The sequence below is a fragment of the Coturnix japonica genome, chromosome 8, assembly GCF_054131305.1.
Source record: "Coturnix japonica strain WE chromosome 8, WE-NBRP24, whole genome shotgun sequence".
NCBI classification, from domain to species: domain Eukaryota; kingdom Metazoa; phylum Chordata; class Aves; order Galliformes; family Phasianidae; genus Coturnix; species Coturnix japonica.
The window spans coordinates 11839905-11864582 of NC_140670.1; the positions used below are offsets into that span (position 1 = coordinate 11839905).

General features: G+C 37.7%; 1 protein-coding gene across 25 annotated transcripts in view; it reads right to left on the reverse strand.

The window, feature by feature from the left end:
* Positions 1-24678, reverse strand: part of ZMIZ1 (zinc finger MIZ-type containing 1) — a 317066-nt gene that overhangs the window by 98249 nt on the left and 194139 nt on the right. For all 25 annotated transcript variants that reach the window (XM_085554190.1, XM_085554182.1, XM_085554186.1 and 22 more), the window contains one exon: positions 21240-21345. In XM_085554190.1, the coding sequence (XP_085410316.1) occupies positions 21240-21345 (106 nt within the window). The remainder of the gene's footprint in view (positions 1-21239; positions 21346-24678) is intronic.

Genomic DNA, 24678 nt, shown 5'->3' on the forward strand with positions numbered 1-24678 from the left:
GTTAAATTAGGTTTCTGACTGCTTTCAGAGACTCACAATAGTAAATTAAAACTAGCCCAAAAGTATTCATAATTAAGTTTAAGACTTTTCATTTCAACAGGAGGTTCATCACTTCTAGGGAAAAGATGTCAAACCCAGGAGGAAGCCCCTCAAACATAGTAAATTCCTTATCTTTTATCTCCTAGATGGCACTTGCAGAAAATTACTGTGTGAATAAGGTGGCCGGGAAACTGGAGACAGCAACTCCTGTGTCTTCTGACATTTTAACTCAGAGTTAATCTTTGATTCAGCTTCCCCCACCTCCTTTCCAGACCTCGTCTTCCTTTTGATTTTGTTCTTCTCATCTATTTCTAGTTCTTCAAGGAAAGGGCTTTCAAACTGTGCATTGAGGTTTTTTTTAATACAATTGGCCTCAATCTCTTGTCGAACTTTGCAAGCACAAGTGAGTTACATCAGCACCACAACTGCCCAACTCTGCACTGGGTCAACCGGGAAAACATAGGCTAGATACATTGGAAAGTTCTGCACTTTCTTTATCAATATCTAAGGCAGATGAGGTTACATTCTCAGGAATGTGCTGCCAGTGCTTGCTGCAACAATATTAAGCTATCTAATGAACAGACTACACTAGAAACAAAGTTTGTAATTATTTGTTTAAAAAGCAAACATCACATATTCAAGAAGGCCAGAAGTAATATAATCTTTCCCTTTCACAGGAGTTCCAGGTTTCATCAGCTTTGTTAAGAGGCATTTTGCTATGTCTGTGTTTCAGCGTGGTCTGGGCTATCTCATTACCATCAGTAGATGCTTAGCAGTTTACACAAAATGAAGGCACTGGTCAAAGATCAGCAAAGACCAAGAATTAAGTCTCTCTGAAACTGTTTTTGATCAAAAAGTAAAGGGATTTAAAATAGTTATCAACCAGTTATAATTATTCAATTCTTCAAGTTGCTAATATTCTCAATCAGGTTTTCAACCAGGCAGAAAAAAAATAATGTTCTCCCCATTCCCCCCCCCCAAAAAAAACCCCACCCACAACACAGCAAGTGGTGGGCCATCATGCTTTTGTCACCCATTCCCAATTCCACAGATTGAGACACAACAAAAGAAATAACACACTATAGAGTGTTATCACCTGACACCACCTCAGTACTTCAGCAACATACACAAACACATAAATTCCCCTCATACACACTTGAATTCAAGTTAATTTGCCAGCATATGAATTGAGTACAAAACTGCTGAATTTCTACCTGCAAAGCTTTTTCTTCACCACAGTGAGCTTTTCGCTGGTTTCACCCCCACAGAATAACATATTTTCCTTGACTTCTTCAAGAACACATTTCTTTTAATCTTTACCTAAACCCACCAACATTCAGTATTTTACATCTTTTACCAAAAGTAAAAAAGTATTTCTACCACTTCCACTATTTTTTCAATGACCAAATACAGAACCATTATTATTACTTATTCAGCCAGTTTAGTCTTGCATACATTCATTTCCACAAGGGACTGAATAACAAAAGCAGGTGATTGGCCATGCCAACCCTCATTTGGTCTGACAGTCACACTCTACCAAATTTTAGAAAATATGGAGTATTTTCACATTCCCTCAAACTAAACAGTAAAGTCACCTGAGCATCTTATCCCACTACTTTTCATCGTAGAAGACTGCAGTTGTGACAGCAATTAACCCTTAAATAGTCCAACAAGTGGCATCCTCGGTAAGAGACATCCGAAAGGTCTTCACAGAAGATCAACAAGAAGTGGCATGTTTTAAAATGCATACTTAAAACCACCACTCTGTGTCCCCTATGGAGTTCAATAAGCAAAGCAGTTTCTCACTGTCTGCACATTAAAAGCCAAGGCAGGGGGAAAAATTTCTGTTTACCTATTAACAAAAACTGCTTGTGCATACATTGGCCTTTCAGACATATGCGGTCTTACACTTTGTCACTTCAGAGCAGATGTTTATTGGGAGGAAGTCATTTTAAAACATCTGTAGCCAACATCTGAGAAGCTGGATGAAGACCACACAGAGCCTTGAGGAAATTAAATGTGTATGCAATTATTTGACTTCCTAGACTGCATACTCTGGCCAATTAAAAAAAAAAATAAAAAAAATCAATAGTAACCAACAAAATCCTTGTTTTCCCAAACACTTGCCTTCCTCTGCCTCAGGAAATATTAAGTGCATTAACTGAGCATCCACAGTTTGACCAACAAGCAGCACTGCATCCCTCAAAGGAAAAAAGTAGGGAATTATAAACAATTTGGCATTGAGCCCTCAGTCCCTTCTGGAAAGAAAGGAAAACAGTAAATATTTAGAAGATGAAACCTTACTCAGTCCTAGCAGTAGTCCTGCAATAACTCTGGTTCAGTAAATACAGTTGTAGTGTATAAAACACCCGATATCTTCCACCAAGAAGAATCAGAGAAAAGCCTCTCCGGAATCCAAGACTAACAACAGGGCAGCCTCCTTATTTCTAGTTACAACTTTCAGAAACCAGGTTCTTTAGAGCCTAGATTAAAAATAAACAAACAAATAAATGAGATATTCAGCTGTTCTTCTTTGGCTTGCATAACTATAGTGGGAGAAGAAAAAAGAGGCGGCCAAAACGATCAGTTCACATGAGGGTTGGGGGAGACAGCAATGAAGCAATCAGTTCTGTAGATCATTTGGTCAGACTTGTATTTTTCAAAACTGCTTTGCTTTAATAAATAATAATCATCAGAAATTAGTTATTACAATTTTTTAATTCTAATTTACAACTTTAAATCTTATGAAAATTGCAAACATGTTTAAATAAAAAAGTTACAAATGCAGTTTTGTCTTGCTGCCTTCCTTCAGCATGTTATACATGAGCAATTTTTCATCTTCCAGTCTGAATGGGACTTTTTTCCATTATAAAAATGTAAAAATAAATGTTATTTCATTAGTAAGATTACTATTCAAAACTTCTAATTTAACTAGGTTCAAGTCATTGAAATTATAAATGCAAATTTTGTACACCAAAGGGAAATTCACAAGTACTACAGGAATCCAAAAAAGACCAATAGATGTTCTAAGTCCATAAATACGGCTGCTCAGAAAGCAATGCCTCCTATTTTGGCCCAAGATATCAGAGGTGGATATTGGTGGGATGGCAGTAGAGATTAAACCTTCTGATCACTACTCCATTACTTTTTGCTGCTGTGTGACAGATGGCAGCAGAGGAGCAGTCTGACAAATGGCAAACGTGGAAGTGCGTATAAGGCAAAGGTGTGGAACTGAATTCCTTCATGAGGAAAAAATGGCATCCCCTGACATTTATCAACACTTGTTAAACATTTCTGGAAACCAAAGAGCAGATATGAGCACAGTGGTGGTGGGTGGTGCATTTCAGCAGTGACTTCAGCGATGTGTTCCTGACAGCCACACAGATCATTATATTCACAGCATAATAAGCTGCCATAACACATTCATTCATATAACTAACTTACTCTGTCTCTCTAGAATAAATCTTCCTTTGATATAAACTATAGTCTATGGCTTAAAAAAAGAAAAAAAAAAAAAAAAGGTTGCTAAAGAAAGAGAAAGAAGATGCCTTAGAAAGAATCCATATGATTTGTAAATCTCCTGGTCTTAAACTTTTCATGGAAAACCACTTATAATGAGTGCTCTCTGGACTATGATACAGTCTAGAAACTTCTCTGTACAAACTGATGCATTTGTACCAAGCTCACATATCCTGAGCGCAAACATCATGTATTTAGAAGTAGTGTGGTATCTTTATTCTCTAAATTCTATAAGCTAGAACTTGTCGTCTCCTACAGAGAACAAAACCCAAGCGCAAGTAGTACAATTTCCAAAAAATGGGTAATCCTATTAAAAGGCCTATGGAAGATTTCTGTTCAGGCACACACAAAAATGATGTTCTATCTCAACTAAAGTACATGTAGACCTTTGTTATTATAATTTTTTAATCTTTCAATGAAAAAACAAACAAACAAACAAAGATTAAAGAAAAAGAAGCAAGTACTTTGCATCTTCTCCAATAAGTTATGGTGGCCCACTCAAAATTGACTAAGGAACTAACGCAGTTGTTTCAAGAAACAAGATAGCAGAAGACTCAATCTTTACCAGCTTTTAAACCATCTGTTCCACACTATTTTAATCACTTCTGCTTAGAGATTATGGGTTTCAGTTCATTTATAGTGGAAAAACAAAGAATGCTGCATTTTTGGAGTGTGTGTGAGGAATCCAGAATCCTCACAACTGCTGGTAAATGGGGTATTTGAAGAAGCAAAAGGCTTACTGTTTGTGCATCTGAGCATGATAAAACAGCCCTCCCTCTTCACAAGGGATTCCTCCTGTGCCTTGAAGCAAACATGAATTGGAATGTGCCACACTGACCTGAAAAAGGGGGCAGTGGGGAAGTGACAGAACAATTAGTATCATTCTTTCCAATGGAAGAATCTAAAAGTTCCCATTGCTATTTATTGTGGGAAATTGCTTACAATGTGGAGGATATGTCTTTTTTTTTTTTTTTACTTGCTGAAAAGTTACAAACTTGCCATAGCTCTCTGACAGCTCTAAAAGAACAGTAAAGTAAAAGCAGTAGGTGGGTTTGAATTTATGAACCTATCTTCTCTAGAAAGATTCTCTCCATCCTTAAGAGAAAAGCAGACAGTACTCTCAGATGACAACAAGCAGAAAAGGTTAGTCTCACTGTTAATTTGTATACATCTTCCGTGTGTTCTCCACGCAGGTGACTGGCAGATCAACACGACCACTTTTGTTTACCTGCCTGAGCTACATGAACAACTATGCCTCAATGCTACCTACACCTTCCCTGAGGAACTGTACTTCTACTGGTTCTGCTTCCCACTGTGTCTTCTTAACACTTCTAAAGGGATCTGACACAGTTCTTTGTGCTGCTCAAAGCTGAAATGGCGTGTCAGTTCTCTCCCAGTGCAGTGAAGGGAAATATGTCTTTTCCAACATCAAAAGATGAAGCATTCTTGAAAACACTGAAGGACGATCAGGACCTCAGATGCTTTCACCTGTGATCTATGATGTAGGTAGCTGAACAGATTTAGTAAGAGGGAACTTGATCTCCAGCCTTTCTCTCTAACCATGTCAGGCTACTTAAGCTGAATGTTCTACTAAAAATGTTTCTTCTGCTGTAAAAATTCTTTGTATTGCCACGATCAGTAACTCCTATATGTTATGATTTAGTAATGATACCAATGGATGCACTTAACTACATTAGGGTTAGCATGAATTTGGTTATATATAACAGGGTGATTTGTTTACATGGCTTTTGAAGAATATAACAGGCTTGGTCAGAAAATAAATAAAACATATTATTACATTTTTCATTTTCATTAACATTTTTTCAGCCAGTCTGGTGTAAATTCAGATTTAGTGCCTTCTACAGTAATCAAAATGATCAGACTACATTGATCAAAATGCTTGATTTTTATATACAGACAAAGCACATGTAAATTAATAAATAAAATAAGAAGTTTATATTGAGTATTTAAAAAAAAACATCTGAGGAATGTAAGTATTAGTAATTTTTTAATATAATTAAAATACTCACAGTATAAGTGTGTTATCAAGCCATGGCATTTGTCTTGGTGCAGACTAAACCCATGTGCTTTTAGCTAAGGACATAATAATTCTTAAACATGTAAATCAAGGAGATAGAAAAAATCCCTTAGTTTACATAGATTTGTGCAGCCACTTCCCACTGCTGAAGTGGATTAATCATCTCTGATCTCAGCATATGCAGCTTAATCCAGAGACTTCCACAGGAAACATTTTCTCAAGTACAGGAAATGAAAATGTAGTGAGTAACTTTCCTTCCTCTTTATTTTTTAACCTTATATTCCCAATTTTCTGACATATTTAGCTACCTAAAACCTCTGAATATCAGGACTCAAGTGAATATTAAATACCCATAGAGGGTGACAGTCTGAACCAGAAAGAGATTGTAGTGATCTATTTCAAGGACACAAATGTCACAGTCAAAAGTGAGGCAAATATCTTGCTTCACTCTGCCCTGGAGGTAACAGCTTTAAAGGTCAGAAAACAATGCTTTCTGAAGATACTCCCCTTTAGCTTCTCTAGTAAGAATACTGTGATTAGCCTTTTTATGAGAAATTTTGTAAACATCTGCAAGAGCACTTCATACCCTGCACATACGTACTCTTCAGATGGCTAAAATGATATCTAGAAAATAGACAACAGTATATTCATAAAGAAGTTGCTTGCACGATGGTAAGCTGCTGTTGCAGAGAAGAGGATCAAGTGGAAGACACCCATCAAGGAAAACCTGTGCTTTCCTACTGTCAGTAGCTCAGCTCCCCAGTTAGAGAACTGACTCATTCCCCCTTCAAGCAGCTGATCACCTTATCCAGGCAAAAGTAACCTAGTCAAACTGAAACTCTGACTTGACATACAAATCTCTCGCAAAACCCATGTTACTTAAGACTACAAATATAGGTATGAATATACACTAACTGGCAGAAAATAAATTATCTGATTTGGACAAATACTGACTACAAGGTTGCCTATTGTTCAACAAATCAAAATGCAAAGGTAAGGGAGCTTTTTTTTTCTCTCTAAAAGCATGGAGCTTTAAATCACTGTTGATGAAAACTGATGCAGAAGTCATCAGGAGGGAAGGTAATTTATTTTGTGTTTTTTATTTTTTATTTTTTATTTTTTTAAATCAGAAAAGATACGAATACATAAATGAACACGTCTTTCTCTAGCATCCAAAGGAAGATGATTAATTTTAAGCTGTAGACTCAGCTAATTACCATGAAACAGTGATTAGAAGATAACATACGTATGAACAAAATGTTGAGTAGGTTTTAAAACAAGTCGAAATAGATTTAGCTCTCTCACCTGTTTTTCCTTTCTGAACTAATTGCTGTTGATAACTTTATTAACTTCCTTTGCAGCCCCTAGGTCCCCATGGCATGAATTTTACCAAGTGGAAGAAATCTGATCTTTTGCCATGTATCTCTCTGATTAATCCCTTGCTAGTACATCAGCACAACTTTATTATGTTATTTAGTCAGGGAGCATAGTTAAAAGCTGACAACCAGCACCAGCTCACTTACGAAACATTGCTGAAATTCCCATATGTGCATTTCTGTGCAAGACACATCATGTTGCCCTTTGTATTCCTAATTCTTATTAGGGTCTTAATGATTCAAGGCCAACAAATAATGGGTTATTTATGTCACCATAAATAAAAAACACAGAAAACCAAAGGAATAAGAGCTTCTTATGTATGACAGGCATTTTTCATGCAGTACTTCTCTCTGCATGCTTTCTTCCTTCTTAATTTTGTTATGAAAAGGAGATTGCAATTTGGCTTTGACCAGCAATGGAATTCATTTCATAAGGAAAAACCAGTCTGGAAAGCTTAGTGTGTTGAACACAATCCTGTGATACTGCACAGATCGTATGGTCACATTAATGATATTGTAAACACACTGAAACATGCCTTTGCCATTGCCACTCAAAATGCCACCAGCAAGGTCCCAGAAGAAGAGATGGAGGAAAGGGGGACTCTAAACTCCATCCTATCCTCAGAAGTCATGCTTCTGACCACAGTATACTGGCCTATTACTTGTTCATTCAAAAATACTGATTCAGCAAAGAATTTAAGCATGTGCCTAAATTTAAGCAGTTTAATTAACTTTGACGTCAGCAAGCCTACTTGTGTGCTTATAATTAGATATGTGCTTGCTGAAGCAGAGCCCATCTGAATAGAATCTCGTTGATTTTAATTTGGCCTTTTGTCTTTGCCCCTCATTTATTCTTTGCAGTGACTGAAGGATTAGTGTTAAGGTTCTGATTCAGGAATGCACTTAAACAACTCATCTTTACTTACGACATGCACAAGAGGCTAAGAATGTCTCAAAAGACAAGCATAGGCCTAAATGCCAGAATAAGGACAACTTCATGATCAAAGAATGATAAGAGGGGAGAATTATTTCACTCACATAGTAAACTGGGTGGTCCAAGCCTTATTTTCAAAAGTCAAGAACTTTCGGGAAAAGACAGAATACCTTTTTTCCCTTTATGGAAATGAAGAGCAAAACATTGTGCTCCACCTACTATAGCTGAAAACTTACAGAAAGGAGATAATTTACAGTTCTTGCACTGTTCATTTCAGTGATGGCTTTTTACATCCCAGTATCAGACATTTTAAAGTCATGTTAAAAAAAAATCACAAAAACAAAAAACACACAAAACAATAAAGCACTACATTTAAAAATAAACGATTAAAGAAAACAATATGAAGAACATAGGAACATGAACACCACTCAGCCAGGCAACAAAAATAACAGTTCTAGTCCCCAGAGGAGGAAAGACATGCGCAGGAAATAGAGAGCAAGATCAAAGCTCCAAGACCTGCCAGGCTTCTCTGTTAAGCACTTCCATGGGAAAATCTGATTTCTTTTAATATTCCCATGCAATTGTACTCAGCACACAGATAACATCTCGAACCAGTCCTTTAACTCGGATACTTCAGCCTATTCTTCTGTGTTTATGGTCTTCTAAAACTTGGAATAGGTGACAGCCATTAACTGTAGGCTGCTACAATAAAAGGTGGATTTGGAAGGCTATAGCAGTGGAAGGGGAAGAAGAAAACAAAGAAAATTCAAATTCACTTCTGACTACTTGTACTTTCACTCAGTAGAGCCCTATGAGAAACAGTACAGAGAAGGTTCCTCAAAATAAATAAGGAACCCAGAAGAGTACTTCTTTATGAAGACTCTCTGCTGTCTATCACAATCCTAATCTACAAAGCTCACTGCAGGGTTTCCATATCCTCTGCACTAAGATACTGCAATGCACAGTGGGATGCCTGCGCTGCATGGTAGTGCACCGCTAATGGAGCAACTGTCAGGTGCCTCAGCTCTGCCAAGCAAGCAGTGCTGCAAGGGGTCTGCGGTGCAGTTTGCATTAACTGTACTGGTAAAAATATTCTGAAACATAATCAGAAATCCCATGGATTTTGTGATTTTTCAGAAACCTCACTTGTGTGTATGTGCAGAGAGATGGCTAGTCCTTTATTTACTTGAGAACTGTTGGCACATACCTAAGTTCTGCTTTAAAAAGAACATTAAAACATAAGTTTTAATAGGTCCAGAGTTAAATTACACTGAAGAGACAGCTGATTACTATCAAGAAAACAAGTTTCCATGTATTTCAAGAGCGTATTTTGAGACAAAAGGACAGAATGAGAACATATGGGTTGGATTATTAAAGCAATTTGCTATAAGTGACAGAACTAATAAAATTCTTTTAAAGCCATTCAGTTTTTAAAGATACGTTGACATATTGGGGTTAAAGAGATGTATGAAAAACTCATTTAGCTAGTTATTTTAGTTATGGAAGTATTACTACCTACACAGTGCATAAAACATCATCTAATTCCCACTACCTTGGATTTTGTGTTACCAAATGATTAGGTTTCCCTGAGCACATCTGGGTTTTCTTTGTAAATTTTCTAATGTTATCCTCTCTTTTAATTTCAGTCTCTCCTACACTAATTTGCTCACCTAGAACTCACCAACTTTGCAGGCAGAGTAGGCATATGCTGTCCTTTTCCTCTGCCCTATGCTCCAACCTTTCCCTTCTTCACATTGTATACTTTTGCTGCATTGAAAAAAGGAGCAGACCTATTTCAACTTGTCACTGCTACTCTTTTGCTTTAAAAACAGTAAACTTATAAGCAGCTGTCAGAATAATGGTCACTCTTTGATATGCCGGACTTATGATGTTCAGTCCATACACACTGAAAATACAAAGTCTACAATTTCTCACCTGCCAACAGTTAAGGCTTTCTGTCCATAGAAAGAGAGACTTAGAGGTTTTAGAAAAGGAATCAGTAAGAAATAATGCTTCTAGACATGGAAACTTAAAAAGTAATTTTAGCAACTTCAGCTCTGCTATAAAGGACATCTATTTTTGCATTCACAAGCTTTCTCAAGCATAGCTTTGTATTTTCAATCTCTCTGCAACCTTTATAGCTTTACTGACCTCATGATAAGTAAAGAGTTTTGGACAAAGAGATGAAAGGCAGATAAAAACAGTACCTATGCAAATAAATATGACAATGGAACAATGATCCCTTAGAGATTTTTTTTCTCCTCTGTAGACTAAATGGCACCTGTAGAAAGAATAACTAGTTTGCTTCCATGGGACTACATATACAATAAATAGCATTCCAAGCTTCCAGTACATTTTCAAATCAGAGTCCAAATTATATTTTCTTTAGAATAGAATCATATAATAAATACACACCTTACAAATCCTCAGTTTAGTTTTACTTTCTTACAAAAAAGTTTTCTCTCCAGAATGATCTGTATCACACAGTCGGTCAGTCATGTATTGGCAATACCTTTTTAGAGACTATGCTGAGAGGTCATTATCATCTTCATCTATATGGTTTAAGATAATCTTATTGACAAGTTTAAGATTAATTAAATATAGGGTCAGTATACTACCTATCCTACCTCAATCTGAAAATACAACTCTCTCCAGAGTTTGAGATAGTTACTCTTCCACAGTCTCTGAGGCAAAGCACTCTTGGTTGCTCATGCATCAAGATGTGAATTCTATCAGATCACATAGAAATGAGGAACACAGAACCTATCTTCCAGCTGCAGAAGTTAGGCAGTCTGCAGTGCTGGCTGAAGCAAAGAGGATTGTGCCAAGTCTTAGGATTTCCCCTCTGTTTTTTTCTAACATCAACCTCAATGTCTCCCACTCTGCACATGACAGACAAAGAGAAAGCTGAAATGCCTGTGCATGAGTAGCCGTTCTCAAGAGATGCTAAAAGCCACTCCATTGCCCTTCAGAGACTCTGGGTCTTGTTTAAAGGACTGTACAGGAAAATTGGCTGCTGAACTGTATCTTGCTGATTTCTTTGCCCTGACACATGCTTTGAGTTCTTAGATTAGAAATAAATCCACTCAGTTTGAACTAAGTTTCAATTTTGGCATGTGTCAGAGTTATTGTTTAATCAATAACCAAAGGATCCCATTGTGGCTCCAGCAGCAGTTTGATGATTCACCAGTTGTGTGTCACAGTCTTAAGGACTTTGCTCTCAGCCATTATTCTTATTTCACACCATGACTTTCTCTTCCTCTAGAGACATGGAGTAATTCTGTGTGGGAGCTGATCTCGCTTACACTGTAGTTTGGGTGTAAAGGAGGGCAGTGCAGGGCAGAAGCGCTTACAGCTTGCAGCTATCATGCTGCACTGTCACTGCTTTGGCTCAGCAGCCTGCCCTCTTTCTCTCACACTGCAGCCTAGGAGCAATATTTGGCTGGAAACAAATGAATACTGAATTTGCAACCCTCAAAAAATCTGCCTCTACCTACCCATTTTTCCACACTGATGGAAAAAGAATTGCCTCTGGTTTTGGAAGAACATTTGTTTCTTCAAATCTCAATGTGCCTGAACTACAAGTCAATCCAGCCTTTCTGCAACACATGTGCAATGATACTCCTCTTAAAAACCTGAAATATTAATCAAAGTTTGAAATCAATTTACTGTCTGCTAAGATGTAAGAGATGTCATCACAAACCAGAGACAGGAAGTTCATATAATTCTGATTCTAACAAAAATCTACCCCAAATCTTTACTTTAGCTCTCAAGACAGCACAGCAATGATAACTCCAACGCTTTGTTGATTGCAGGTCAAGTCACAGTTACTGCAGTTACTGCTAATTATTTCAAACAAACTCATCTGGCTGTTGTGCTAGTAGACTTCTTAAGCAAAATCCCTTTCTGCAATATCTGGCTTCTCAAGGACCACTACGACCACTCCAACATTCCCAGTGGGAGGCAGCAACTGTAATAAATTTCTAGCAATTTACATCTCCCAATCTCATTTCAGACCAGCAGTGAGTCATTTTTCACACTGAGAACCTAGAGGTCTCTCTGGTTCTTTGTCTTAATTGAAATTGCTTCTGTAGTAAATACACTAAATAATTTCATTTGTGTTTTCTTTTTTCTATGATGGAAAGACAATATCTACCAGAGTGAGCAAGATTAATGTCATTTGGGCCTGACCAGACAATCATAGGGGAGACTATCACACAAGAGACAAATACCCTGCTTTGTACGCAGATGTTCTCCTTTCAATTTATCTCCCTGGGAGCAGCCCCTGGTCATCCTTATATTATTGAGTTCAAAGCCAAGTCGGTAAAATCTGCCTTGAAAAACATTTAAATTTATGCTTCTTGTGAAGGCTCAGTTTAGAAGACGCACATTTTAAACCAGACCGTGAACATCGGAAGCTGAGGATTAGTGTGAGCAAGAGCAGGTTCAAATTTACTCAGACCTACATGGGGGTTTGGGAAGCGACAGAAGAGGCAGGCAGGGGATTTTTAAAAGTCTGTAGCTTGTTCTGCCTACTCAAATTGGTAACCCCACTACCCTTTAAAAGTAGATATTTCTCCAAGAAATAAGGATTGCATTGAAAGGGGTTGAATTTAATCATTAGCTCAATCCCATTTTGCATAGGAGCTAAGTTCCTACCTGAAATACTAGTACCTTAATATTTGCTGACAGATAAAAAGCCTGAAGGTGAACCTCTAAAATCAAGCATATAGAGAAGGGGAAAAAAAAAACAAAACAACAAAACACAGTTTTGTAACTGCACAAAAGAAATGCATATTCACAGCAAAGCACAGGTATAGCAGAAACACTATGCAGACAAATAACAGTCAAAAAGAGATTCACTGATGACTGCACAATGTCCAGGCATCTTATCAGTTAATATGGTCTTTTTCCTTTCTCTACATTAAGAAGTGCTATGAACCTCCACCTGCGTAAGTGGAGACATCTTACAGGTACAGAAGCACATTCATTGATAATAATAATAATAATAATAATAATAAACAGCCTTGTTTCTTGTACTTTCCCAGTTTAAGTCACAGAAACAAGATGCAAAACAGCTAAGTTTCTAGTTTCATTTTCATTTTATTATTTTTAAGCTATGAACTTCATGACAATTTTTGAGTGAAATCTTCTCTCTCCCATTTGTTCCTCAAGCCAGGAGTTATTGATAACTGCCACAAAACACGATTTAGCATATACAGATGTGTCAAGAATTAATAAGGAACACATGGATTTATTAGGATATTGAAAAAAACTTCACAATGAGAAACAAATACCCTTGCAGTTTTAGTCAGATATTCAACAAAATCAGAAGAGTAATTACCTCAGCATCTGGAAAATCTGCAGAAGAAACTCAGCTTGATAATGTTCTTTATGTGAGCTATTAGAAACTCAACTAAGTTGAGACAAAACGAATCCATAAAATGGAAATGATCCAGAAGCGTTATCAAACATGAACATTCTAACCTCTGTTGCACTGCTCAGAAAAATAACTCTCATTGTATGGAATAACACTGTGTTTGTTTTGGGAATATATTACTTAATAGCACTTCTCAAATCCCTTTCCTGTTATTCTGTGGTCTTTCTCCTCTTTTCCCTCTCAGAATAGGCAGAAAGACTAATACAAATTAGAACAAGCTAAAATGATGAATCCTGATGATTTGTTGATTATTCTTAAACTGATATTTAAATGAATATATTTTATCACAGAGCACTTATTTAAGTACCTTGCTGTCAGCATTCTTTAACAGGTGTATTTGAATGTCTGCATTAAAATGGATGAAATACTAAACCACTTACTCAGTGAGACTTCTCAGTATGGAAATTTCCCTGTATAAGGGAAACATCTTGTCTGTTAACCAGAATGTTTCAAAGTAATGGTGTCCTCTCTGGAGTATTAGGAACAAGAACTTTTCATAAGAGGTTGCCCACAGTTAGTGATTGAATTAGCTGTTCTGGAACTTGATCATCTGATCTGTTCACAAAGTTCATGCTTTTGCTCATCCAGCCCATCAGCAGCAAAAAGCTACCTGTACCCATGGAAGTTACTATGGGTTACTATTGGCTATGTTACTGTTCTCATAGCTGGACTGCTTTTGAACTTTGAATGCCTTCAAGACATGCACACTGACAAAAGCCTTGGCGAGGAGGTACATCTGGATGCACCACAGATGAAAAAGGAACATGTTCAGGATGGCATGCTGTAAGCTGAGAAAAGGTAACTTTATAAAGGGCAAATGCCATTTTGAAGAATTTGCTTTCTTCTCTCCTATGAATATATGTTTTTTCACAGCTGCCTTCCTTCTTTCTTTGTGACTTTCCTTGTGTTCAGAGGAACAGATACATTACTCCAAACAGCAAAAAATGAAAGATCAAAATTCACACTGAGACTAAGCTCTAGCCTGTTTCTATCACCAACTTTTCAGTTTCTGAGCACATATGGGGTCCCTTTAGAAGAAGACAGAAAAAAAGCAATAGAAATCAACATAAATTTTCTTTGGAGAATGCCAGTTCCAGTTCAAATAAGGTGTGTTGCGCTCAATCATAAAAGACAGAGCTCAGGAACAACAAAACAAGCTAATTCACAATACACTTTGAATCTGCAGCACAGTGAGTGTTCAGGGAGACTTATAAGCCTCATGAAAATGTAAGGTATGGAATAAGAAAACAATAGAGCTATCTTGTTGCTATAGCTGAGCCCCTGCAATTTTCCTAAGTGCTACAGTAAAGGCATTAGCACAAAAAAACATTCCAACCTAGTGACAGAGTTTTACTGTCGCATTTCTCAAAGAAGTCAAAATTGGTACCATGGTAACAAGGACCTGTCAAATGTCAAAAAGAACAGGCCAGATAAAGCACCTGATATTTCGGCTAGACAGAAAAAAAAGCAGCAGCTCTGTCATACAACCTCCTTTATAAACAAGCATGCACAATGGTGAATACCAGCAATGAACTGAATTGTCATTCCAGCAAAATAATATACCTATTTACATAGGTATGTCACAAGGCCCTAAATCTCACATTAAAGAAGAACTGCCAACCAATTGATAATGAAAAACTGCCCAGTGTTTCTTACTCTGAAGAATGGAGACCAAACACATCAGCAGCAAACACCTCTGAAGAAAGAAACAAGAACATCTGAGTTTATGGTCTAGTGGGGACAGCATTTCTCTTTCTGTGTGCTCTACAGATGCTCCACTCTGAGATGCTTGCTAACTGGCTCACGAGAAGTCTACTGCTTGCTAAGCCAACCAGACAGAGGCTCAAGATACAAGATACAATTTTCCAATCTGCAGTTCTGGCAGAGACCTGTGTTGTTCTGATTAAACTCAAGGGTGAAACAAACCTGCTGGGCATACTGGGCCTTTCTCCACATCTCCTTTTCTGCAGTCAGTGCAAACGAGGCTGTAACAAACTACAGGCAATGCCACTTGCTGCTAAGGAATTCTAACCGGACTTTTGGTCAAAAAGAGATGCTGACTTGTGCAAGTCAGATATATATACTATAAATCTTTAGGAAAGGCAGTCTTAGTCACAGTACAAACATGGTTTGTCAATACATGTTCCAGAACAGAATTATTTATCTATGTGATAAAGTGTAATTACCCCAGGTGTAACCATGGCTCCACTACACACCTATAGGGAAAAAGGTATTTTCTGCCCTGCATATTATTGACTTCATTTAAACCAGACAAATAAAAGTTGATGGAAGATGTATTATTATCCTTGCTTCAAACCTATGAAAATACAAAAAGAATAAAGCAGTCAAGGGCACACAGTAAGAATTTGTGCTAAGAGCTGGGAAATGAACCTACAGATCACCTGAAATGTAGTCAGTTTCTGCATCAAAAGCAGTTTCAAGAGGTAACAGCTAAAAGAAAGTGCTGCCTCTATTGTGTTGAAGTGTGTCAAGTGGACAGTTATAGTACACTAATGCTAAGGCCCACTGGATCAGACAGTTGCACCAAAATACAACCAGAACCAAGAAATTCATAAATAAGAAAGGTTCTTGACCCAGCTTCCAACCACATTAAGAACCACATCATAAAGTTCTTTTCATAAGTTTATTGGATTTTATCTTTTAAAAAGCAGTTTGATCTTCCATTCGTGTCTCTATTCTGTAAGCCTTTTCCAAATCCAACTGCCATAATTGCTTCTAATCTCCTTATTTTATTCAATCTGTGGCAGCACTATCCTGTACCTTCACAACTCTTCTCGTTCTAAGTATTTACTTTGTTACTATTTACATACAACTCATAAGCCCACTCAGCTTTAATTTCATGACCAACGTGAGCACAGTTCTTCTACTCTGTTCTCATACAGCTACCTATATATTCTTGTCAGTCACTTTCCTAAATGCAACTACAGCATTCACATTTCTCCTCCAATTTTAAGAGACTATTCTGACTTGATTTGCTGAAAATCTTCGGTATGAGGTATAAGACTGACATTTCGTATGCTACTTCTTTCCAAATGCAGGCAAGTCAATCATTTGGTTCCTGCAAGCTGAAGGGATGCCATCAGCCCTGGGTATAGTAATTTCCATTCCATACTTCTAATTCCTTTAGCTGCCTTCCTTCCACAGAAAATATGAGAATTATTATTGGAAATTTAGGCTAAATGTTCATCTATCTAGCTTTATGGTCACTCATGCCCTATACATAATATTTTCTCCCTACCTTTGCCACATTTGTATTACTCACTCATTTTTTCTCATGTCTGTAAGCTTGATTTAATGATATACCAATATATACTTTCCTAGTCCATACTTTTATTTTGAAACAAGACATTAAAATATTCTCTAATCAGTACATAACTTACATCTCACTATCTTGTCCACTGATGTTTTAATACCTCCACCTGCTAATACTCTTACAGTAAATATCTTTGTAAAATCAGGGTCCATTTTACTCATAGCTTTGTTATCATATGGATTAAGAGCAGCCCTATCACTTTACAGTTACATTGCAGTGACAAAAGCTAAAAAAAAAAACAAACCACAAAGCTTAATGTAAAATCTTAATACCATAAATTATTGGTAAACTTGATGTGTATGTATATGAAGCATAATGTTTATGCTTCACATACAATTAAGAATATTAACCAACACTGCTCTTCAAATGTAAAATCAAAAGCACACCAAGCAGAGCTTAAGGGACTGAAACCAAGCCATTATCAAAAAGGGGTTGCTATCTCTGTATCAAGCATGTAACACTTAGCTGCCCATCCAGGCTATCAGAGCATTTGTTTGCTGCAGCTTCTCAGTGATTGCAAAAGTACCTTTTCTGGACAGCTCTGCCCTCAGGCTTCTTTCTCTCTGTCTCCCTTTTTCAGAGATACCGAACAATGTCCTTTTCTGACAAAGCTCCCTATATGATCTCATCCTGTCATCCCCTTCCCTGGCCTCAGCTTGGCCTCCTGACAAAAGCAAAAGTAGCTACAAGAGCAACAAAGTTCAGTAGCTCAATGAAGTATTAAAAAAAAAAAAAAAAAAAGTAAATCACAGAAAATGATTCCCTCTCAGATTATTATTATTATTTGAACAAACATTGATTGTTATATTCTGTTTTATTTAAATAACGGGCTTAAAATAAAGCTACCAAATAAAATAAGAGCAGCAGGTAACACACTCAGAAAAAGTTCAGATGTCCAAGCAGGCACCATTCCGAAAGCAGAACTCAGACATATTGTAGAAAGAAAGGAATATGCAAACACCCCTGCACTCGCATACTAAAAGCGACCGAGGTTGCTGCAGTGTGAAAATAAATGAGCATGCAGCTAACCTGCTGTGCCATTCCCTATAGGTGTCACAACAAGGCAAAGGAATTTGCCTTGGAAGGTTTGGAGAGCAGCTGTCACCAAAAGAGAGACATATATTTTTAAAGACTTTGTCATTTGTCTTCAGGGTGGGAAATGCTGTATCTGACCTCCTGCTGATGCAGCAGGCTAGAAGAATAAAAGGAGGCACCACTTTATTTCAGGTACAAACACCAGAAAGCAGAGATAAGAGGAACGGTCAGTGAACCATCATTACTATTTAAAAATGCACGACAACTTTTCAATATTTTTAATGCCACACAGGTGTCCCCTCAAGGCAAACTCCAAAACAATTTATATTAGCTAATTGTTGACTATCTCAACTACCAAGTAAAACAAGACAGACAAAGCACAACATCAAATGCTGTCTTGGCAATACTGAATTTGGGAACTGCTAAGGAGCTGACAGCTCTTGGTCTTTTTCTGTGGGCTCCTCTGGCTGAGGTGTGCCACTTGAGAAAGCTTCTGCCCCACCTGGCTCCAGCTGCCCAACTTCCCACTCCTTCCCTGCCATTCACAACTTGTGGAATCATTCCCTCGATTCTTGCTTATGAGAGACAGGTTAGTAGACACCTATCACTAAAATGTTTTAAACCAAATGGCATGAAACAGCGTGGGGCTGACTGCATTAACCAGATGTGGGCATTTCTGAGCCAGCTGTGAAGCCAGGTGTCCCGCTCTCTGACTTCAGGCTCCAGATTTCTTCCAACTGTAATTACAGATACCATCCTACACCACCACAGGCACCCTAACTGTCAACTGGGCTCTGCAAAGAGCCAGCCAAACAAAAAGCAAGCCATACCAGCCAAAGCTTTTCTGTCAGTTTCAGCCTGGAGAGATAATCCAGTTTCACTGAGCAGAGCTGCAGAGCCTGAGAGCTACCACTGTAAGACCACGTGAGGTGTCCTGGCCTACAGGACATCAGTCAATAAGCATCATCCTAGGCTGCATGGAGGCACTAATAGCAAGTGGCTCTCCAAAGGGTTTAATTTGTTTAAGTTGAAAAGTTTTTTCTTTTCACATTTCAGAGTGTCAGAAATTACACATTATGGAATAAAAATATCTTTAGAGCTATCTCTTGGGAACATTAAATTCCTACTTAGAGAAATGAATTTGAGCCGCAGTAAATTCCCCTTCAGTCCAGCAGAAGGGAAAAACAAATTCTTTTTCATTAAAGATAACACCATTTACATTGGGAAACTTCCGTCAGAATGCGAATGGAAGAACTGTTCAAGGTGTCTTTCAACAGATATAAAAAGAAAGAGTTACTCAAAACAGCATGCAAGGATCCTTATCAACTTAAGTAAATCATAAAATGCCACTTTCAATGATGCTCACTGCTAAAAAACAACAACACAACAAGCAAGAAATAATTTCAGTATTTTTACAAGGACTGGATGACAGAATAAAGCCACTGTTACTTCAGAAATCAGAAAATATGTTCAGAAGATAAACTGAGATAGTTTGAAACAATTTCATATCTGTAATCCTACCTGTCGGTCTTTCAAGCTGCCTATTCAAAGATGTTGCTCTTGCAGGTCACATGTGAACATAATACCATTAAGAATAGGGACTGTATTTGATAGTTCACAAAATATACTATGGCATGCTCCAGGTTATGAATATTTAATACAGACAAAAAGAGCGATAAAAATATGATGTGGGTGGGCATGTTGAAATCCCAGCAACCACAAGTGAAACAACTAAATGCATGGTAAAACTGAAGTAGTTATGAAACCAACTATTTAAGAACACTGGTAATACATTAGTTATATACGTAAGGAAGAAAACAAACAAACAAAAAAACCCAAACAAACAAAAAAAAAACCCAAAAGAAACACCCCCAAAGCCCCCAAATCAGGCTTTTTAGACTATACTGGGAGAAGAGCTCATGATTTCATTATCAGCTTTCTTTGCATTGTGTCAATTAACAATGGAAAGACTGAAATCTGTATAGATCACTAGGGTAGTGAGCGTGGGGAAGCGGAAGTGGATACTCCAAAAAGAACAGCAACAACCAAAAAACCTATTTGTGGAAATGAAACACAGTAGCTGGGTTTTTCTAGGACTGAGAGTGGCTTTCAAGACTATTCTCTGATGCCTGTTAGAAAGGGAAAGGACTAAAACATGAAAAAATCCCCAGGATTGACAACCTCACCTCCACTAACACATCGATAGAGTCCACACTAACATCCACACTAACACACCTCAGGAAGAACTGCTGAGAGCGACTATGAATACTTTTACCAGGAATCAAAAGTCTCAGTTAATGCACTCCTAGCATGAAATCCTCCCAGAAGCCTTAAAAAAAAAAACAAAAAAAACCACAGAGAAGTGACAGCTAACAGCTGGAGAAGCTTGCTATGCACTCAGAAAAAGGGAGATTGTGCCTGGTTAACTGAATATTTTATCTTGCACACAGTTCTCCTGGAAGAAAATTAGACAGCTCATTGGACATTCAGTAAAATTAATAATCCATTCCCATACAAAGGATTAATCAGATAGTCCAATTAACATGCCACCATATGAAAGCCACGTTTTTGTGAGGAACACCTTTGAGCTCTAAGGACTAAAGGACAGTTATGACAAAAAGAAGTTTGGGGTTGATAAAAACTGGAAAAAAACATGCAAATAAATGATACTTTATCCTATTAGTTCACTACACAGTACTGTTTTGGAAGAAGGTAATCCTTTCTGATGTTCTAACACCGTGTCTGTGTATCAGTTGCTAACCAGAAAAGTTATCTGTGCTCTGGATCAAAGCATTTATCTGCCTGTTTTCCAAGCCAGTACACATTACATTGGGATTCATCAGCTATAAAATAGAAAATCAGAATTAAATGCTCCAGATAAATACAACAACAATATGAGAAGCAGAAAGATCTTAAAGAGCATTTTACGCTTTTACTATGTAGAAGAGCAATAGTGCTACTTCACCAGAGCCCCATAATAGATTATTTACATAAAATACCAGAAAAAGTAACTACCTGATATTGTCATTATATCATTTCCACCTATTACAGGCTCAAAATTCAACAACAAATGAGTAGACCTACAAGAAACTGTGCTACTTCTTTGCACAGACATTCAATCCAGAAATGAAAGCCTGGCAACAGCTGTATCAGAAACTGCAGACTGAACGTGAAAGATGTAGAGAGGTTGACATATGACATAAAATCAATGGTTTATCAAGATGGAGGGGTCCAAGAGTGCTCATTCCCTCCTGGAGATTACTGAATATCAGTGTTTCTGAAAGTAACACCTCATCTATAAAGTCAAAGAGGACAACAAACAGCACTACTTGAGAAACACGCATGCTCCTTAAATCATTTGTCTTCATAAGAGCATGCTATTAAAATGCTGAGATCTGCAGCACTATTACCACAGTATAGTCAGTTGTCTTTTGTTTTTAAAGAACCAATTCAGTAGTAAGCAGTAGTTATTCTGAGTATGATCATTCAAGGATCACTGACATACCAAGAAAGACATTTCCTACCTGCAGATTTTGGAGTGAATTTGTCCCTGTTGGCTGCACATACTGCCAGTAGCCTGTATCCGAGATCCAAGTCAAATCCTTGCTGAGCTGCCACTCGACTAACCACCTGCAGAAGGAAATAAAGCAAGCTTTGTTAAGGGTTACTCGAGCTTCTTTCAAAGTTGCATTAACCTGCTTATCAGCAATAATGTTAGACAACTGAATCTGCTGTTGCAATATCCATAGTACAAACGTGATATGAGTCTGTAGTTAACAGTGCAAGCACAGCAAAGTGAGTTTCTTCTGGTGATCTCATTATTTAAACACACACCAGAAGAAAAATCTCATAAATCAATTGAAGCTTGGAGAGACAAAGATTTTCCAGAAAAAAATAAATTAAAAAAAGACCATATACGAAGATTATACAGAATACATTTCACTGTACTTGAGAACTGAGTATAAGCAATCTCCTACATCTCTGTGCCTGGGTCACAGTTCCTGGCCCTGTTCTTAAGAGCGCTGCACATGTCTTTTAGGTTAAAATGCCCTCCTCTTCTACTGTGATCAGTGTCATAGTTGCTGCATTTCAACAATACCATATTGCGAAATACATTTACTATTGCTTTTAAAATAAATAGGCCTGTTCTTATTTGCCAGACACATTAAATATAGAAAGCAGGGCCTAGTGTTTCTTCCCGGCCCCCCCCCCCCCCCCCTTTTTTTTTTCTTTTTTCTTCTTTTTAATTTATCTTAGTAAAAAAGGAGCTTATCTAGAAGGAATCTAAGTTTCAAATAGGCCTAGCCAAACTAGGCAAACGACAGACCGGAATTAACGATAGAAAGTAGTCAACAGTTTCTCCAGGCCAGCAACTGTGCTATCAGCCAAGAATGTATCCTCATAAAAATCTGCATAGTATAAACACAATACTGTGGTCGTTCTGGCAAAGTACGCTACATTTATACATAGCAGAGCTTTTAATTGCCTTTGGGTTGCACAGGATGACTTCAGACTCAGAGGCACAGAGAAAACAGATTATTCTTAACATATTCTTTCAGAACATTGAATTGAAACAGTGGTCAAAGAACTCCACAAGAAACAAAACACCATGTCCTTGCGTGAAGTAAAAGAAAGTTCCAATCCCAAATAGCTTACAATACAACAAAATATCCTTTTCCCAACCCTGTCTCTATTTGAAAAATTCTTTCTGAACCAGTGACAGACAGTGCAATAACCCATGTTCAGCACTGACTCCCCAGAGATGCACTGACACAGAACAGACTAAGGAATCAAGATATACGACAACCTACAGATAATATATGAATTCACCATTCTGGCCTACATTCTGAACACTATAACATGAAGCTTATTATTTGGAATTTTTTTCCAGTATCCACTTTCCCCATTTAACAGTAAAGAATCAGATTTCTTTCTCATGAAAGAATTATCATAGATATTATTCCTGGGTAGATTTTTGTTGTTTTTCCTACTAATTTAAAAATTACAAATTCATCTGATTTTACTAAGCAGGAGTGATTCTTCCCTAATTTTTTCTACCTTCCCAGTCTCAAATCTGAGCAGTAGGGTGGTTCAGGGGAATTAAATGAGAATTTGGAATTATCAGTACTAGATAGAACTACTATCAGTAATACACAATCTGTATTTTAGCTCTTGTTTCACTTTCCATTGATTAAGTTGTCTATAGTAAAGAGAAAATAATTAGGGAGGAAAACTGCAAATATTTTTCAGAAAACATCTAACTTGGTAGATCTAACTTCAATCCTTTATATACAACAATTCTTAACATTCTCATTACCAGGCTGGGTTTGAACTGCATCAAGATAAAAACAAACAAAATGAAAGCATGCAAGGCGGAACGATACAAAGCTGATAACAGATATTTAAAAGGTTATTTATAAGGAAAAAATCACCAATATGGATGCCTTCACTGGGAACCACTGAGGCAATCTCTACCAGGGAGCAATCTACAAGAGAGATGCCACCTTAGTGGTGGTCAGCCCTTAAATGAGGTCTAGAGGAGGTGGAGTCAAGCTCCACCCCTTCTGGGAGCACAGCTAAATTACTCTCACCTGTGCTCCCACAGCTGACCCAACACTTGCCTCAGCTGATTAATCAGAGGTTCAGGCTGTGATTACCAATTTCCAATACAAATGAAAAGAACAATAAGATAACAACTAGATATTTCATATTTCATTAAAGATCAACAAGGGGAGAAAAGAATGATGGACTGCTATGAGATCCAGGGGACACTTTCACACCTAAGTATTCCCTTTCCAAATCCCAGTGTTATCACAGCTCACTGAGAGGTACATACTAATGAAGGCATCAGTAGGAAACAGACAGAAAATTTCTTTTAAAAAAATGAAAGTCTTGTTAAAAGTTTCTGAGGACAATGTGCTGTTAATGTGTAAACATTATTTAATTTCCTTCAGGCACCATCTACCACATGATCACAAAAGAAAGGCTGTCCCATTTTCTTTCTTGAAAAAGCATGTTATCATCAAACTACTCATTTTGAAGCTGGTCAAGAATGAAGGCAGATATGCCTGTTCATCAGCAAGCACACAATAGCTTAAGAAACCTGCATCATGTGCTTCTATGCTTAGTTTGTTTTAAACAGTGCAGTTATAAATACTGAGACACCACTTGCCAGAGTTCTAGTCAGTACTCTGAACTGATGCTTTGCTAATTATGGAGATCAGGTCTCTTAAGATTATTCAGGAAATACAGAAATCATAAACTCATGAACCCACAAAAGACTATCTATGATTGCAATGTCTTCACATAAGAGACTGGAAAGAAAGAGCAGGCCAAGGTCTACTCTGTTACACTCTCATTTGGCAACAGTTTCCTTCTCTGAACCTCCTCTAACAGTCAGAGAAAATCCCACTCTGTACCCTGCTGTGGCTGACTGAAAGCAGATCTCCCAGTGCTGGCCATGCCCTGATGGTCTGGGCACCATCTTGTCCAGGCTCAACATGGCATGGGTCAGGCTGCGCCTCCCCCACAAGCACAGCCTTTTAATGGAAAACAAACAGTTGTAATAACATTTCCATTATGCCAAGAGTTATTTTCCACCCAAGTTTTTCTTCTCCCCTCTCCTGTAAGGCTGGAAGAAGCTGTGTGAAACAAACTGCTCTGGCAGTGCTCAAGAGGGCATGCTCCTGCTGCTCCCCAGCCTTTGGATGCTACATACTGCTTCTCAGCCACTGCCCTGCCTACATGGATACAGCAGGTCATCTTTATGTCCAGGGTCTTTGTAGACTTGCAAACTTTTTCACTGACTGTATTTAACATCCTTCCCTCAACAGTAGCAGCCAAATGCTTATCTTAAACTGAAAGTTGAACAGAGTGGTTTGTGTACTCTCCAAAGAGGGCTGCAGGCTGCTCACAGCTGCAGAGGCATTGCATCATTTCTTATACTGCTCATTGGATACTGGG